Here is an 18,467-nt window from a genome sequence, read left to right on the forward strand (position 1 = left end):
GCAGCTGGAGTCAGTGCTTCAAGAACCTCTACGCACAGAGGTATGCAAGACATGGTTTCAGCTGTCACATTCCTTGAGTCAAGCCACTCTTGGCCAACAGACAGCGTCAGAAGAATCTCGCTTCAAAAAGGACTGGACTGCTGCTGAGTGGTCCACAGTTATGTCCTCTGATTAAAGTAAATTTTGCATTTCCTTTGAATATCAGGGTCCCAGAGTCTAGAGGAAAAGAGGAGAGACACACAATCCATGTTGCCTGAGGTCCAGTGTAAAGTTTCCACAGTCAGTGATGGTTTGGGGTGCTATGTCATCTGCTCGTGTTGGTCCACTGTGTTTTCTGAGGTCCAAGGTCAACAAGGCCATATACCAGGAAGTTTTAGAGCACTTCATGTTTCCTGCTGCTGACCAACTTTATGGAGATGCAGATTTTAATTTCCAACAGGACTTGTCACCTGCACACAGTGCCAAAGCTTCCAGTACCTGGTTTAAGGACCATGGTATCCCTGTTCTTAATTGGCCAAACTCGCCCTGACCTTAACCCCATAGATAAACTATGGGGTAATGTGAAGAGGAAGATGTAATATGCCACACCAAACAATGCAGAAGAGCTGAAGGCCACTATGAGAGCAACCTGGGCTCTCATAACACCTGAGCAGTGCCACAGACTGATCGACTCCATGCCATGCTGCTTTGCTGCAGTAATTCAGGCAAAAGGAGCCCCACTAAGTACTGAGTGCTGTGCTCCTACTTTTCATTTTTATACTTTTTAGTTGGCCTTTGTATTGGTCTTGTTATATTCTAATATTCTGAGATACTGAATTTGGGATTTTCCTTTGTTGTCAGTTATAATCATCAAAATTAAAAGAAATAACCATTTGAAATATATCAGTCTGTGTGTAATGAATGGATATAATATACAAGTTTCACTTTTTGAATGGAATTAGTGAAATAAATCAACTTTTTGATGATATTCTAATTATATGACCAGCACCTGTATGATTTTCCTCTTAGGTGTATAAATACTACTACAAACCTAAAAGGCCAGTGACATTCTAAAAACTAAATCTGACAGTAAAAATAAATCTGTCCAATTCATTTTTTTTCACCATCAAAATGTTTATTGGACCATATGAAGTTTCTAATTTTAAGACAGAGTCATGTACAGCATTTGATCATGTGGTCTCTTAAGTACATTTTATAAAAACATTTATAATGCAACAATATACACGCTAAAAAAACAGATGACTCTCTGAGCTAAAGGTAGCTTTGTTTCTGTACCAGATATACACATTGTTTTCAAACTATTTAAAATACAATATATACACAACACTTACAAAGCACACTTTCAACACAAATTCAGGTCAATCCCTTGTTCAAACATAATTACCCACATCACAGCAGAAATGCACAACATAATCTATGACTGTAGCATGCACATATTGATTTAAACAATACTTGTATATAATCTCTGACCTAATTTGTTTTTGTACACTTTTTTGAATTGCTCTTTCCCCAAACAGAACTAACAGCACACTCCCTGCATTCAACAGTCAAGTTTGTACTAGCCCAGCAAAATTATTTTTAGACATCCTAACTTTGAGAGGACAAGGTAAAAATTGCATTGAGATCGGGGCACCCTAAAATGCAACAAGACTGCAATCTCACTGATGCACCATGAGAAGGCTCAAAATATATGTTGGGTTACAAAGGGCCTATCGTGTCATAGAAGGTTATAGTTCAGTCATTTAAAAGGAAGAGTTGGGAGAGTGCTCATGATTGGTTTGGTTGGAGCAATGATCTGGCTCAATACTACAATCACATGCACATAATAGAGCTTTTTCCTTTTGACTACAATGGAAATGTGTCACTTTTGTAGAAGTTGCTCCATTCTTGGGTTAATGAACGAGAACCCAGCAAAAGCGCTTTGGTCCATGGAATCAATCAGACCTTTCTCACAGTGTGAGAGACGGGGTTTCTCACTCAAAAACTCCCGGTCAAAGTTACTGCAGTCATTTGGAGCTTTCTGCAATTAAATATTTTTTTTTTAAATAATGTGGAAACAAAGACAAAAAAAGAAGAGAATTGGATGTGAGAGGGAAAACATACCACTTTTGGTTTGAAGGGGGGCTCAACTTCTCTCCTTTCTAAAGCAGACCAGTTGACAGTCTTGAAGAATAGGTGGCCTCGTATATTACCCACAATCCCTAAACGGCGTGATGGGTCACGCTCAAACAGCTGTGTACAGATGTAATATGTGTTATTGCAGACATTTAAATGTGTGTAATGTTTTTAAATGTGTATTTGTGCATGTGTACCCTTTCAAGCATGTCTCTAGTATCCACTGTCATCCAGCGGGGATAATGAGGTGTGTCCATTCGGATTGATTCAAACAGCTCATCCTCATCATCACCATGGAAAGGAGACTGACCAATCAGCATTTCATACACCAACACGCCAAATGACCACCAGTCTACTGAGAATGAGTACTGCTGACCCAACAGAATCTGTGATTTCCCACACACAAACACATCGGGTGAATACCAGGACATTACGGCCTGAGAGTGAACCAACATCAAAGTGTGTTTCATACCTCAGGAGCGATATAATCTGGAGTTCCACAGAAGGTTGTGGCCCGATTGTCCCCGAACACATTCTCCTTACACATTCCAAAATCAGCTATTTTTATATGGCCTTCTCCGTCTAACATCACATTATCCAGCTTGATATCCCTGGCAAAAAAGGGAGAGAGCAATAGTTAAAATTATCCAGAAAGCTTTTCTAGGAATTCTGAGTGGAGTATTTACTAAATAAATCAAAACAATGGTGAAACAGTTGTGTACCTGTAAATAATGCCTTTGGAATGAAGAAACTGCAGGCCACACACTATTTCGGCTGCATAGAACCTGGCAGAAGAATTCCATTCAGAACAATTATTTTGGTGCCATTTATATGCCACTAATGCCCATTAAAGGGATAGCTCACCCAAAAATGAAAAATCTTTCATTATTTACTCACCCTCATGTCGTTCCAAACCTGTATGAGTTGCTTTCTTATGTTGAAGATAAAAGATGATATTTTAATAATCAAACAGTTGGTGGTTCCCGCTGACTTCCATAGTAGGAAAATAAATACTATGGAAGTCAATGGGAACAACCAACTGTTTGATTACCAGCAATCAAAATTAAGAAAGCAACTTATACAGGCTTGGAACGACATGAGGGTGAGTAAATGATGACAGAATTTTCATTTTTGGGAGAACTTTCCCTTTAAATCAAGGGTTTAACTATTTTTACATACTGAAACTATTTTATTTGCATATGGATGACATACGTGGCTCTGAACAGATCAAAACGCCCCTTTTCCTGTATATGAAACATCAAGTCTCCTCCATTCAGATACTCCATCACAAAGAATAAGTGCTCCTGTTAAAGATAAACAAATTAATTTGATTTGTAACTATAACAAATAATGACATTCTCCATTAACATATTGTTTGGCACTGTTGCTAAGATTTAGAAACCTGTGGGGGGAGAGAATAAATAGCGCTCTTTTCCACCCTCAAAACCATGACTGAAGTGGGACCCTTGAGCAAAGCACAAAACCCCAAATGCTTTCTGTAAACAGCAGCACTATGGCTGCCTACTGCTCTGGATGTGGTTGTCCACTACTATGTGTGTGTGCACATGGATGAGTTAAATGCAGAGCACAAATTCCGAGAATGTGTCACCACACTTGGCAACACGTCACTTCACATGAGTCAGGAATTGAATTCAGGTCACCTACATACATCTTGAGCATAGACCACTGAGCCACTCTGATACTTTGATAATTTCTTCGAAAATCTAATATTAATGTTCTGTCCTATTTTACTGAGATAAGATCAACATGTTGTCAAGTTTAGCTTTGAAACTACATCTCTTCTGTCTTAATAATAATAAAACATTTTTGATCTGTGCCGTATAAAAGGGCCTTACTTGAATGTGAATGTTTGAAGTAGAAAATTGGAATTTTATTGAGAAAAATAATTTACATTTTAAAATGCTGCAATGATAATTTAATAAATGTGACCGGCAGAACTGCATACATTCAACTGTGTGTGTTACTATTTTCTGGCTGTTTTTTTGAGTAAATGTCTGGTGTACCTTGGTCTGAAAAGTGGAGTAGGTGCGTGTAAGAAATGGATTTTCCCAGGCGAGAGCCAGCACTCGTTTTTCTACCATGGTGCACTCTACATCATCATCCATCAACACCACATCTTTCTTCAGTGCCTTCACAGCAAACCATTCACCAGTGCCTCTTAGTTCAGCCAACAGCACCTGACAACAGGAAGATGAACGTGTGTTTGTGTGTGTGACCCTGAGCACAAGTGTATATGAATATGTGTTTGAGGGAGAAAGAAGTTGTTTGTTACTTTGCCAAAGCTTCCCTTGCCCAGGACTTTATGGAAAATGAAATGCTCAGTAGTGATACGTGTTTGGTGGGTGATTCGAGAGGGGGGACGAGGACTTGAACCCTCCCACAGATGACCATAAGGAGCCCCATCTACAATAAAAATTAGTTTTTTCTAAATTGAGGTCAAATCAGAATCATATTTTTAATTCTCACAATTTGATACCACCAATCATACTTACTTTTATCATCAGGACTTTTATTAAAATCCTGGTAAACACCAAGATCCTGGGGGTTGCTCTGCGAGTTGCTTTCAGGTCGCTTGGCGGATTTCTGTGACAACAAAAACATACACAACTTAAAAACATAACAGCATTAATATGTTGAAACGGAGTATGTTAAGTGCCTCGTAACTTTGTGCAACCTTGTGCAAACATTAATATTTACAATTGAGACTTGGGTAAGAGCCTCTGCCAGTAGTTTCTGGTTGATGCCACACAGGTTGGCAACTTTGATCTTGCACTTATGATGGACATTCATGGAGCAGTCTGAAAGAGAAGAGGTGATTGCAAATCAGGGTCCAACATTAAGACTTGCACCAAATAACAAAAGTGCCTTTTTTCCAAGAAAATATAACTAGCTAATTTATAAAGTTACTGACTAGTGGGCTGGTCATTTTAAGTATTTTTAAGTATTTCTAATTATTAAAATGTCTGAAACCTCAATATAAACAAATGATGGCTAGCAGTTAAATTGATACACATCCTCATCCACACATAGTATACGCACCTTCACATTTGAGGCCCTGTTTGACAAGACCCCACAGCAGACTACCACAATGGTCACAAAAGGTGGGGCTCATGTAGTTGTAGGTCTTAAAGCGATGTGGCATGTCAATCTTAAAACGTTCCTTCTGAAACTGTAGGCACACAAAAACTTTAAATAACCACTGCACAATAAAATAAAATAAAATAATACAATACAAAACATACCATAGTTTCTCTACTGTTGGCTGCAGTGCCCGTGCACCTTCCAATAATTTTATCTATACACTTCTTGTGGATAGCTGCATTGCATTCTGGTGGAGAAAAAAATAAATTTAAGGGGGGTTCAGGCATTGGGACAGCTTTCATAGAGTTGCTATATTCTGAATAAAACATTAAAAAGCTTCATTCAAGTTAAACACTGAAAAATGGGAAGCAGTCTATTCATGTATTCGCTCATTTAGGGCACATTCCTACTTAATCAAACTGCAGATATAAGTGGAGAAATATTTAGGATAACATCAAAATATACTTACGTCTACACTTGTAACCTTGCTTGTTAAGACCCCTGGGCAGCAAAAGACAAAATTATAAGTATGCCTGAGTTACGAAGTACTTACATCTTATAACTGAACAATCAGGACTGACCAAACAAATTCTCTGCAGACAGAGCAGAAGGTAGGCTGTCTGAAGAAGGTGGCAATGAACTCATGGTTTTTGATGAAGTGAATCTTCGCCTGTTTAATTGCTCCACGACGGCGATTGAGAGTTGGTGCCTCCTCTTCAAACACTACTGACTTACGACAGTCTGACAGATAAAGAGAAAAAATTCAACAGGATAGAAGAATCAAGTTCATAACCGGAAACCTTTTGACAATAATTTAATGAAATCTTTATGTCCTGAAAACAATTTAATTAATAATACTTTTATATACATATAGTAAATATTATGCAATTATTTATTTCCTGTTAAATTTTTACCAAATTTTGACCAATCCACTGCATTACATTTTGTCTAGCTGTTTTGAACAAGCATCTCATGTCCCCTAAGAAACACACCTGACTGGGCTCAAAAGTATCCACAACCAACCTTAATGTACTATAAAGGGTTTCTTTAAAACTGATTAACCGACTAGCTGATTGATTAATTACACTACCGTTCAAATGTTTGGGGCCAGTAAGATTTTTTAAAGGAATTATTTCATTCAGCAAGTATGCATTAAATCAAACGTGCAAGTAAAGATTTTAACATTGTAAAAAATATTTGAATATCAAATAAATGCTGTTCTTTTAAGAATCCTAAAAAAATATATATTTCTGTAAAAATATTAAGCAGCTCAACTGTTTACAAATGTGAAAGTAAACAAAAATGTTACTTTAGAAACAAATCAGCATATCATAATGATTTCTCAAGGACCATGTGACACTGAAGCTTTGCTGTCACATGAATAAATTAAAATTTTAAATGTATTCAAATAGTCATTTTACAGTTGTTTCAATTATTAACAGTTATTTTAAATCATAATGATAATATTTCACAATATTTATTTATTTATATCAAATAAATGCAGGCTTGGTGAGCATGAGACCTTTCAATCCCCAAACTTTTGAATGCTAATCTAATTTTACACATTTTGCAAATCTGCAGTTGAACATTTTGTATTCTAAAAACACTGAAACGGAAGAGAAGAGACAGACAGAATGTTTGACAGTGTAATGCAGGGACAAGCTGTTCTAACATGTTCAGCGGAGACATTCCTGAGCACAGAACTTTAAAGTGAGTCCAAATGAATTCACACATGCCCATACATATGATCAGATAAGAAGGACCCCTCCCACTTCTAATGATAACTGGTTAGATTCAAGCAGGGGTTGAAATGTCTAATGAGAAGGAGCTCAAGGGTAGCACTAAGGTAAAAAGAACACGTTAACTTAGGGTGGATGTACTAAACTGGTTGAGCATAATATGAATATCTGTCTTTAAATCTACCTTGTTTTTATGGAAATTACATTTTTATGAGAGTGGCAATCCAGTCTCAAGTTAATGAGACTTTTAGCTCGGTTTTGGAAAAACCCTTTCTGTGAACATTAAATCACAGTACAGTGAGAAAGAGTGTTTAAGTGAGAGTATGATCGAGTCTTACCTGTATTTGAATCTTCCAAAAAGAACTGTATGGACATCATAACCTTCCCTGAAGGCTGCAAATCAACCTGAAAATGAAGCAAAACTATAATATTACCTCTAAAAGTGCAAACACTGACCCTCATACAAATGTATACACAACCATGTCATCACAAACCCAAAACTCTGCACGTCCATTTGCCTTCTTGCACCTTTCTGCCAACACAGACACACCCACAGTCACTTCAGCTAAAGGTTCCTCTGCGGTTCTCATGAGTAGGATTTGTATGACACGTCCCTCATAAATATGTGCATCAAATGTGGATCGCCAAGCAGGATACATGGTGGGCTTCTTCTGGATCAATGTTTTTCCTCGTTCTTAAAAAAGGAAAGGTGGACATTTTTGATTTAACTAAGTTAAGTCTTGCCAGCTTTGATACATTAATCAGATAGAAAAATTATATTAAACATAACAAATGATAGTGCTTTTAGTCACATTGAAATTAAGGTCAAGTAAAGGTGCACTGAATTGTGGGAACCAAAATTCTGTGCAGCGTGCTCCATTCTGAACTATTCATTTGGCAAAATTAAACACATAATCCAGTTCTATGCAGATGGAGGATTTGCATGTTGTTCTGTGTACATACAGTAAACTGCAAAAACAGCACAAGAAGCATGGCAGGCATTCCAAACATAGCCATGTACTTGAAACCCATTACACACACAGACACTAGGGCTGCAACTAACGATTATTTTGATAATCGATTAATCTGTCGATTATTTTTACGATTAATCGATTAATCGGTTTATGTACTTATATTTTAGTTTTTCCCATTTTTCCCCCAAAGTAAATTATTAATAAAGGGTCTTTATAATTCAGCATAGATTTTTAAGAGATTTTAATAATTTTGCATTGTCATATCCTCATCACAAATATACCTGGAGTTGTTTTATTATGTGTTAGTAATCCTTTGTCGAACTCTTCTGCAATCAGAACACTGACCCATACTCTAGCAAATTTCACAAGGAGATTTCAAATAATGTTTTCACCATGGCAGTCCTTAGAGCTCCTAAAGTAGTTTAACATCCCGAACAAAGCTTATTAAGGAATCTTTCAGAACATATTTTCACGAAGAATAAGGATAAAACAGAATAAGATTGCAGTGCGTTGTATTTTATTATTTACTGGGAAACAGCTTTATAGCTTATGCTGTGAAATTGTAAACAATCCTTCGAATAAAGTGCCAATGGCATGAAACCTGAATGGAACTCACAATTTAAAGTAAAATCCATCAGAAGGTTGTCCAGAAAAAACGGACACACAAAAAACCTGCTGTGTGAAAAAGAGCAGTGAATACTTAGAAAAAAAGTGCATTTCAAATATCTTTAAACATTTACCTCTCTCATTCAGTCATAATTAGGCTGCAAGACTGAATTATGAACTGGTAAACGACAAACTGATCACATAACATGTTTGTAAAGCTTTAAATGTTAACTGTTAAAAAGCAATGTTATCAGCTTTTACGACTAAACATTTGCAAACAACATTGTACTGGAGAATCTGCACAAATAAAAGGCTTAGGGGCCGTTCACATATCGCGCCTAAAAACGCGTGGAAAACGCTAGGCGCACCGCTTTCTCCTTCTTTCCAAAACGCTCGGGCAGAAGCGCCCCTGAGGCGTCTGCCTTTGCTAAGCAACCATGACGCGCTCTCTCCTAGAAGACGCGGAAATTTCAGCAAAGGATAAATGGATTTGCAGCTCAAAAAATCGATTGCAGTAGCTCTGCTACTAAATTTATTTCAAAATGGGAATCCATATACAGCTATGATCAGCTGTTCCTTCATCTTGGCTGAGCTTTTAACGTTGTTACGGGAAAGGATGAAGCTGATTATTTAGTTCTTGTCACATGACCCGCGGTGCGCTTGCTGCATTCTGAAAAGTTGAAATGTTTTTAACTCGATGCGGTGTGCACGCGCCTGGAAAAACGGGTGCGTCGCGACCGCGTCGCTTCCATTATGAGCGCGCATACTGCGCGCCTACATTGGAAATAACGAACATGAGCGCGCAAAAGACGCGATATGTGAACGGTCCCTTAAACAGTTCAGTAGTGCAGAGTTTACAGGTTAATCTTCTTTTTTGAAGGCTCAAAATAAAGTACTCCCACATCCTGCTGAATGCTGCAGACGCAGTTCGGGAAGCACGTGACATAAAACGAGGCCAGCTATTGGCTATTCGCTACTTCTCCTGTTGTACTGGCTGAGTAAATCCTCCGGTGGCTCATTACTGCCACACTTTGGTCACCGCAGATTTGAAATATGCACGAAATAAGCCGCTTACGGCAAATAAATTATTTAGCAACGAATCGATGACTAAGTTAGTTGACAACTATTTTAATAATCGATTTTAATCGATTAAATCGATTCGTTGTTTCAGCTCTAACAGACACGCACAACCACGTAGACACATTTACTCACCAGTGCTGAGAACTTCTTTCATTTTGATGGCACAGAATGGCGCCTCAGCCGTTGGCGAGAATGTGCCAAGATCATAGGCATTAAATGCAATCCTCAGGAAAGGGGCCATGGCAGACATTCAAACACAGCCTAAAAAAAAAGATACAGACAAGCAAAATTCTCATGATTATACTGATGTTTTCTGTGATATATTGAGTACAGCAGCATTACTGCATACAGCAATAAAGAAAAAAACATTAAACTGCTTTATTAAATGCATGTACATGCAGAGGAAATTGTTTAGTCTTGCTGAAATTATCAGAGTGACATGACCAGTGACCTTGAAATAAAAACACTTGAGCTGCAGTTTCTAACACTGGGATTCATCAAAAAGGTATGTAGACTAGCAGGTGCTATGCACCATCACAAATGAACTCTTCTCATTAGCATTACCAGTGTTTAGAATTAAAAGTATAATACTTTCTTTTTATCACCTCACACTGAATGGGTGGAGCAAGTTATGTACCAAAGAGATAATGATTTGTAAATGCAGGCGTCAGAACATCAGAAGGTGTTTTAGGAATGAAGTTAAAGTTTTGATTTCTGAAGATTAAGGTTATGCAACTTTGAAAATGTTCTATATTAAAATCCATTTCCAAAGAATTAAATTCCATATTATGTGACACATTTAGTGTATGTAAGTTATCTGTGTGTAAAAGTGTGGTAAACCTAAAATGTTACTGGTTAAACTACACACTAAAAAAAATGTATATTACCTAAAAAAAAATTTCAATGACAAAAACAAAAACAATGACAATTTCTAATGAAATTAAGTTCAACCAACAAACTACACTGAGTTAGAGCAACACTGACTTAATTTATAATGAGCATGTATTTTTAAGTTAATTACTCAAAAAATATACGTTTTAATGGATTTGTGGGCCTGAAACCAATTTATATGATCTTTTTTCAATTCAAATCCACAGCGATCATAGCACATGCTTAATGTTACTTATTTAGCATGTGTATTTAATGAACAAGTAAGAGGTTGTCACTGGCATTAGCACAGTGGTTGCTAATGGAGTCAATATAGTGTTTACCTTCATGTGGTCTACTCTTCAGCACTATGGAAACCAGAAAAACTTCAACATAACTGAAACTCTCATGAACACACAAAAAAACCCACTTAATTTCAACACTTACTCTCCTTATCCAGTCCTATGCTAAGCATGCTGGGAACTAGAAATTTCCAAAGTTAACAAGACAAATTTATTGAGTTACTACAACTACATTTTTAAAGAAATTCAATTAGAAATTTGAAATGAAATTATGCACAATATTTACTTAATTATCAAAATTATTGTCAACTGAACAATGTTTGTAACTTAAAAGCTCTTTAAATACAAACCCAATGACTAAGATTAAATACAAATATATTTCAATGCAAAGGTTCCTTGTTTTAATTCTCATTCATGGCATAGAACTACGTAGAAAAAGTGTCCCTAGCCATAAAATTACCCTATGGGTACATTGTGTTTATTTCTATTACATTATCATACTTTATAATTGTGGATCAGAACATTTGGAACATGACCCAGATGAGGTTTATAGGTTATGGGGCTGAAATTGATCAGTCCTGTGTAACATCAAGACTCCACCCACTTTGTTGAAAGACAATGACACAGAGGCACAGAAGCTTCATAAACTTGTTTGTTGTGTTGCAGTGACTGTATTTAAACTGTATTACTATGGAGTGTGTAATACTAAGAAAGACAGGGGGAGAGATATTTGAACACACCCATACATACACAGAAACACACTTCTGCTATACTTCAATTATGAAGCGCACTTGTCGAAACATGTCTGAAATGTCCACATTGCAGCATCTCATTCGAAAACCTACATCTCTGCTTGTGTGTGTGTGTGTGTACAGTTCAGGTATACCTTACATTATGGGTACAAAATGTCCCTACAAAGATGGGGACAATATCCAAAATACCCTTGTCCTTGTGGGGACATTTTGTGGTCCCCATGAGGAAACAAGCTTAGAAATCAATACAGAATTAAGTTTTTGGCAAAATGTAATGCAGAAAGTGTCTTGTGAGGGGTAGGTTTAGGGTAAGGGGATAGAAAATAGAGTTTGTACAGTATAAAAACCATTATCCCAATGTCCACATAAAACATGGAAGCCCAAAATGTGTATGTGTGTGTGTAGTGTGTGTGTGTGTGTGTATAAGAGCTAGCAAATCAGTTGTGTTGTGGAGGTTTGTGTCAATAACATAAGCTTGCAGCACAGTACAAATCGAATTCAAAAACAATCCATGTAACATCAGTAAGAGTCTCTCTGGATGATCACACATGTTTAATGAATCCTGTTCAACCAAATTTAGCAAAAAGTCTAGAAGAGCCTGTGGACCGGTGTTAGTTTAAGCATGAAAATAAGAGTGATAGAGAGAAGGAGAGAGATTGCAAGGGTGTTGGGTAGGCAGGTGTGATTAATAGGCTCCATGTGCTTTCTTGAACATAATAAGTTAAAATGAGTGCTAAGAGAATGTTTGTACTCATTAGCCATGATAAAAGCTGACACACAATTACAAGGGTGTAGGAAGTGTGTGTCTGTGTGTGCATGGCCTTGTTAGGTAAGCATCACTAGTACTATTGCACATACTTCGGATTAGTGGTTTGTTTTATATAGGAATAGTCCACCCAGAAATGAAAATTGTCATAATTTACTCATCGTCATGTAGTCCCGAACCTGAATGATTTTCTTTATTTAAAGCAGTAGATATTTTGAAGTATGTTGCTACCAAAGAGTTTTGTATTCCATTGACTTTGTATTTCTTACCGAAACAAACTGGTGTGCAACATTCTTTAAAATATTTTTTCCTATGTTCCACAGGATGAGTAGAGGAGATTGAGGATGAGTAAATCCAACAAAGTGATGTTGGCACGTGGCACACAGAGGGATAATTGCTGGCACGTGAGCAATAGGGAAAACTGCATACTGTCGTACATTTTGAGGTAATAACTTCTCATAGTCACACACCCTGTTATGGGTGTAAGAAAGTGTGAGAATTAACTTGCGCTAGTCTACTGATGCTCGTGCATCCGCTGCACATACTAGGCACTTCAGATCAAAGTCTCAGCAGTCTAACAGCGCTTGTCAATGTCAAAATGACTGAGATGGCCAATCAAATCAAAGTAGGCGGGGTTTACTTTTCACAGAAGCAGAGCATGAAGGCCCGTGAGGCGGCCTCATGCCCCTGCTGCTGAGAACACTGCTCAGGAGAGTTCTAACAATTCTAACAGTACGGACATTGTGTGAATCAGAGGTTAAAAAAAAAACAATACAAATACGGTTCAGTTTCTTGCACAGACCAATCATTTGGTGCCTTTACACATTAATGTATCATCACAAGGCGCAGGGGTTAATTTGGTTTTGTTTGTGTATGTAATTTAGTCTTATTGTATGTTTTAGCCGTGATTCCCATTCACTTCCATACTTCCATTATAAGACTAACAGACTGTAATGGTTTGTGTAAAAAATCTTTGTATTCTACTAAAGAAACAAATGCCGCTTTTCAAACGCGTGGTATGACTTGGCGCGGTACGGATCAGTACGGTATGGCACGGCTTGTATTTCCACTGCCGTTTAGTACCGCTTTAGAGTGGGCGGGATTATTTATGTCATTATTGTTGTGCCGCCTCTATTGCCGCAACTCGTGAAAAACTTTTTTATTCCGTATTGCCCCCATCAATCTCTCGCTGGATCCGCTCCTCTGATATCAACGAGAGGAACGTCTGTACTTCCTCAACAGACCACAAAACGGCCATTTTTTGGTTGTTAAAAAGGTGCTTGTTCAAAACAGTTGTGTTCGATCCTTCGCTGGCTGTGCTGATTTTAAATCTAGGGGTTCTGTTGTGTTTGTGTTGTAAATTCAGTGTCGCAGGTAGTGAAGATTCTCTCTCAGTTTACACGTCATGTTTTGGTAACAGTACAGTTCACCGGGAACCTCAGCCGAGGTGGTACTAATAAAGAACCAGGTACCAGATACTGTACCCAGTGGAAAACCCCCCCAAAAGTGAACCATACTGAACTGTTCCGTACCATGCCATGCAGTGGAAAAGCCCCAAAAGTCACCTACATCTTGGATGACCTGGGACCTGGCAATTTAATATTAGTCAATTTGTAACGATATGTTTTACGACCGAAATTTAAATGACCAACCACTATATCCAGTGATGCAAACAACTTTTTTTCTTAAATGTGGCCATTTTGAGAGCGAGAGCGAGGTGTGCAAATTGTTTGCATCTGTTTGCAAACTATGAAGATGAGTTTAGTTACTAAAACAGTAGTTTTACCCCCCCCCTGCTGAGAAATATAATGTAGCGATTCAGTATAGATTAAAAAGTTGTGGTGGATTTGGTCACATGGCAATGCTGACAACAAGTTTATGAGCTTATCAGATATCTGTGTGCGAGTGGTGTCTGTGTGTGTGCGTGCATGCATCCATTAAAGCTGCGCATTAATATAGAATGGTGATTAAACTGAATGGTTTAAATGCATTGGCCCGGTCACACAAACAAACAGTGGTGTTCAGTATGGTCACACTATATATCTGTTATTCAAGAAACTTTTGAAAGGTTTAAAAAACAATTTATGAAAAAATCTTCAGCAACTACTTACAAGAAAATCAGATAGGCCTATTGTTTTTTTTTCTCATATCATTTAAAAATGTGTATTTACTGAATAAATACAGAATGCACTAAAAAGGGGGATGGGGTGGGGTTGGATGTTGGCACAGTGGTTAACCAGAAAAATGAAAAATGGCACCTCATGGCGAAAAAGGTTGCAGACCCCTGGTGTCTTAATTTGACTTGTAAGCAACCACCTAGAAACCACCCGGAACACCCTAGCAATGATATAACAATCAGTTAGTCCTTAGCAACTGCATTGCTGAAATTTTAAAGCTTTAAAGTGCATGAAATACACAACTATTGCACAACAATTCTGGGGTCTTTCAGTTCGGTGAGTTAACAGTTAGCCTAACACTGATGTCAAAAGGAGCAGCAGGTTTCATCACTTATGTCCAGAGTCATACACTCAACATCTAATGTGCAGGACAGGAAGGAACTTTCGACACCCTTGAAAAGAATGAAAGAGTAGTATGGTGTAAACGGTTCAACCACAGCAGGATGTGTGTCTCCTCTGCAGAGTTATCACGTCAGTCACATGCTAGTGTAGTGATGGATATTTAATATTAAAGGAAATTAACTGAAATCTGTCCAGAAACCACCGACAACAACTAAAACAGCAGATAATTACTGTAAAAATGTGACACAACCATTTCCACCATGCCCCAATACACACACACACAAACACTTAGTCATCTCAACTAGAACAGCACTACATCGGTTTTGTGTATTAGATCAATAATTATTGATATTTTTCAGAGGACCGTGTCCGTGATATTTTAGACAACCTAAATGTCACAAACTATTGTTACTTCTGGACTATGAACAACATTTAAAAATTCATTAATAAATTTTTTTAGCTACAGTTCTGTGAAACAAATTACCTAGACTTTGCACTTCACATGCGCGTGCAGCAATTTTTTTAGTAGCACCAGCTGACTGCGAACTCGTCTGTAATGTATCAAGTGCTATCTAGGTAGGTCACTAGGTCTTGAGACGCGATCTCTGTTCCCTTTTCAATTACGGAGAAGTGTTGTCTAGTAAGACAAAGTGTGAAAACACCGATTCTCTCAAGGTCAAGACAGCAGCGTACACAAGAGTGTGGTGTGAAACTGCGCCCTTTTCAAATCATTTTAGTAGTCTAAAGATATGTTTAAGGTTTTTTTTTTTTGGAAAACAGAAAGCCATATAAAACATCGAGGAGAAGGACTGAAGTCTTAAGTATCTAAAAACACAGACTGCCTCCGCTTCGCTCGAATCCGTTCAGCGCATCAGTCGGAAAAAAACAGCAACAGAGAATAAGTGAAACACTCCGCAACATTACCAAAGTTCTGTCACGACCATGCAATAGTACAAAATAAACAACTAAAAAACAAATAGGCGCTGCTAACTTCTTACCTCTCCTCCGGAAGAAGCAGACTCTTCTCTGAGACGCCTGCTTGCTTTAGTGATTGAGCTGTTTGAGGAAGTACAAATCGCTCGTAGAGTTCTAAGTAGGGCGGAGTGACGTCGCACAGGTGCTCTCTTTCATCGCGCGATCCCTCTTCTGTCTTGCGCGTGCGCTCAGATGACACTTTATTAAGCCATTGCGCTGAACAGAGAGCACAGGTGCGTTTGTGAGTCCGTCCAGTGTGTATGTAAGTGACCTCTTTGCGAAGGTAGCCAACCTATGTCAAGCCATTTAAACATAGTCTATATTCCTTATTTAAATTTTTCTTTCTTTCTTTCTTTCTTTCTTTCTTTCTTTCTTTCTTTCTTTCTACTGTTCATTGGAACTACTGTTCAAATAATTATAAGTAGCCTATATAGTATTGTAGTAGTGGCTAGTAGCAAATAAATATAGAATGTATACTTAGAGGTCGACCTATATGGGTTTTGCTGCCTAAAACCGATGCCGATGTTTAGAGGTCAGGCTCAGCCGATAGCCGATATGTGCTGCCGATTTTTAGGGCCGACATCTTGAAGTAAAAAAAAAAAAAAAAAAAAAAAAAAAACTTTGTCAATCATTTACATAACAGTTTTAGAGCATTTATCAAGCAGAATTTTTCAAGTTTGTTGGAACATAAATGTAAACTTAAATATACATTTAAACAAAATAAATACATATTTTATTGAGTTATTAAGTAAAAATAAATTAAACGGAAAAATAGAAAAAAAATAAACTATATAAAAAATAAATAATAGTAATGCTGCACACACACTAGCAAATAACAACATTTGTGTTTGGTATAAATGACAGAATATCTAAAGTGCATTCTAATTTCAAACTTACATCGCAGAATGTTCATTATTAAAATAGTAAAAAAGTACAGTCAACCTAACATAAAAGGTTACACTGGTCAGTTTAAATATTTATCTTCATTTTATTAAATGATCATAATCACATCTACTCATTTTACAGTCCTGCTACTAGTATTTCATTTAGACTAAAACCCCTTTAATTCAGGTGAGAAAGCTTTTTTTCAAGTCGCTTTTGCACTTAATAATAATAATTCTGCTGCAGACCTATTTTGCAGCATTAAGTTTATAGATTAATTGAATGTTAATTTTAACGACTATCGATCATGGAAATGATCGAAAATTGACATCCCTAAATGCAAATAAGTTTGATGGAAACCCGGCTATTGTCTGCATCAAAACATGCTTCCGAACAAATGTCATTCACCATTTTGGGCTGCTCCAGGACAGTTCTGTGTCTCCGAGCATGGTGCAGTCTGTGAGCGGGGCGGAGTAACTTAGCCCTCAATCATGCTGCATAGTGTTTGTGAGAGCTGCCACCTTCTCCACGCACAGTGAAATTCTCTGACTCCAATACAGGAAAAATAAAACAGAACTTATAACATTGGGTCTAATATGTTAGCAAGAAGGCTGCTGATAGTTTACGACTACACTCCTTAAAGTTAACTGCAAGTATGCAAACCTAACTAGTTGTAGCATTATGTCAGTTCTCGACGGCTCTATGCTATTTGATTTGTCTTTCACTAAGTGAAGCAACACTTCATATTTTACTAGTAATATATAGTAAATATATGTCCATAGGAATTTGAAATATCAGAATTAAAACCTTACCTGGTGTTGAATCTTCTAAATTTTTTGGATTGGGGTCCTTCACATGTGGCAGCAGCACTTTCTACCATACCAATAACATGGGGCTGCCCACGGATGTGCCTGACTTTAAATCAGTGCTACTAAACACGGATATCGGCCGATGCCGATATACAAAAAAAATGACAAATATCGACCCGATATATCGGCCGCCCGATATATGTACCGTATTTTTCGAACTATAAGTCGCACCTGAGTATAAGTCGCATCAGTCCAAAAATATGTCATGACGAGGAAAAAAACATATATATACAATAAAAATACGGTAATAAAGAAGTACTTGTGACTAATTGGCTACAAGTCACTACTGAAATGATGCTGTCAGAATTGACCTAGCTGTAAGCCCTGCCCCCCTTAGTTACTGTTGCGAACTTGGAAATGCAAATGGAGTTGCTAACTGTCTTACAATGATAGCTGTCAGTGTGAAAACCTTGTCCCTATATTTTTTTGATAGATTTTTGACACAGCAGGGCCACCATTCAAGTGTGATTTAAACATACCATGGAGGTATATATAAAAGATTTTAAAATAAATATTGTGGGTATTATTGGAAGTGAAGGTTTACAGATCACAGTGCAAATGGGAGAAGCCCAACACTGTTCATGTATCGCAGCAGGGTATGGTTAAATTAATTAACATTTAACCAGTTTATGAAGAGACAGTAGCTGCGTTTACATGGACACTACTAATCCGATCGTAATAGGACTAGAAGCACAATCAGAATAAAAAAGTCACATGTAAACACGTCAATCAGAATTGGCCAGATCCGACTAAAATTTTGATTGGATTGTAAAGGGTGGATAATCCCTTTTCTAATCCGATCGAGAGGACATGTAAACACTTGATCGGATTGAAAACCGAAACTGGAAAGTACTGCGCATGCGCAATGACATAGAAATAGCTTAATGACGTATGACGCGCCGAAAGAGGTGTTCTTCCT

The 18,467-nt window shown here is 37.5% G+C and overlaps 1 protein-coding gene across 1 annotated transcript; it reads right to left on the reverse strand.

Moving 5' to 3' along the window:
* Positions 1-1,092: 1,092 nt before the first annotated feature.
* Positions 1,093-15,977, reverse strand: LOC132151725 (protein kinase C delta type-like). Its single transcript, XM_059560046.1, has 18 exons — positions 15,821-15,977; positions 9,749-9,877; positions 7,451-7,650; positions 7,295-7,361; positions 5,799-5,958; positions 5,687-5,718; positions 5,379-5,464; positions 5,176-5,305; positions 4,834-4,934; positions 4,629-4,719; positions 4,409-4,539; positions 4,140-4,313; positions 3,328-3,419; positions 2,838-2,900; positions 2,588-2,726; positions 2,313-2,501; positions 2,104-2,232; positions 1,093-2,020 (listed from the first exon to the last, which is right to left on the reverse strand). Exons 2-18 carry the CDS (start codon positions 9,864-9,866, stop codon positions 1,862-1,864), a joined length of 2,061 nt encoding a protein of 686 aa, XP_059416029.1. The 5' UTR covers positions 9,867-9,877; positions 15,821-15,977; the 3' UTR covers positions 1,093-1,861.
* Between the last annotated feature and the right edge of the window lie 2,490 nt (positions 15,978-18,467).

This window comes from Carassius carassius, chromosome 10, assembly GCF_963082965.1.
Source record: "Carassius carassius chromosome 10, fCarCar2.1, whole genome shotgun sequence".
NCBI classification, from domain to species: Eukaryota; Metazoa; Chordata; class Actinopteri; order Cypriniformes; family Cyprinidae; genus Carassius; species Carassius carassius.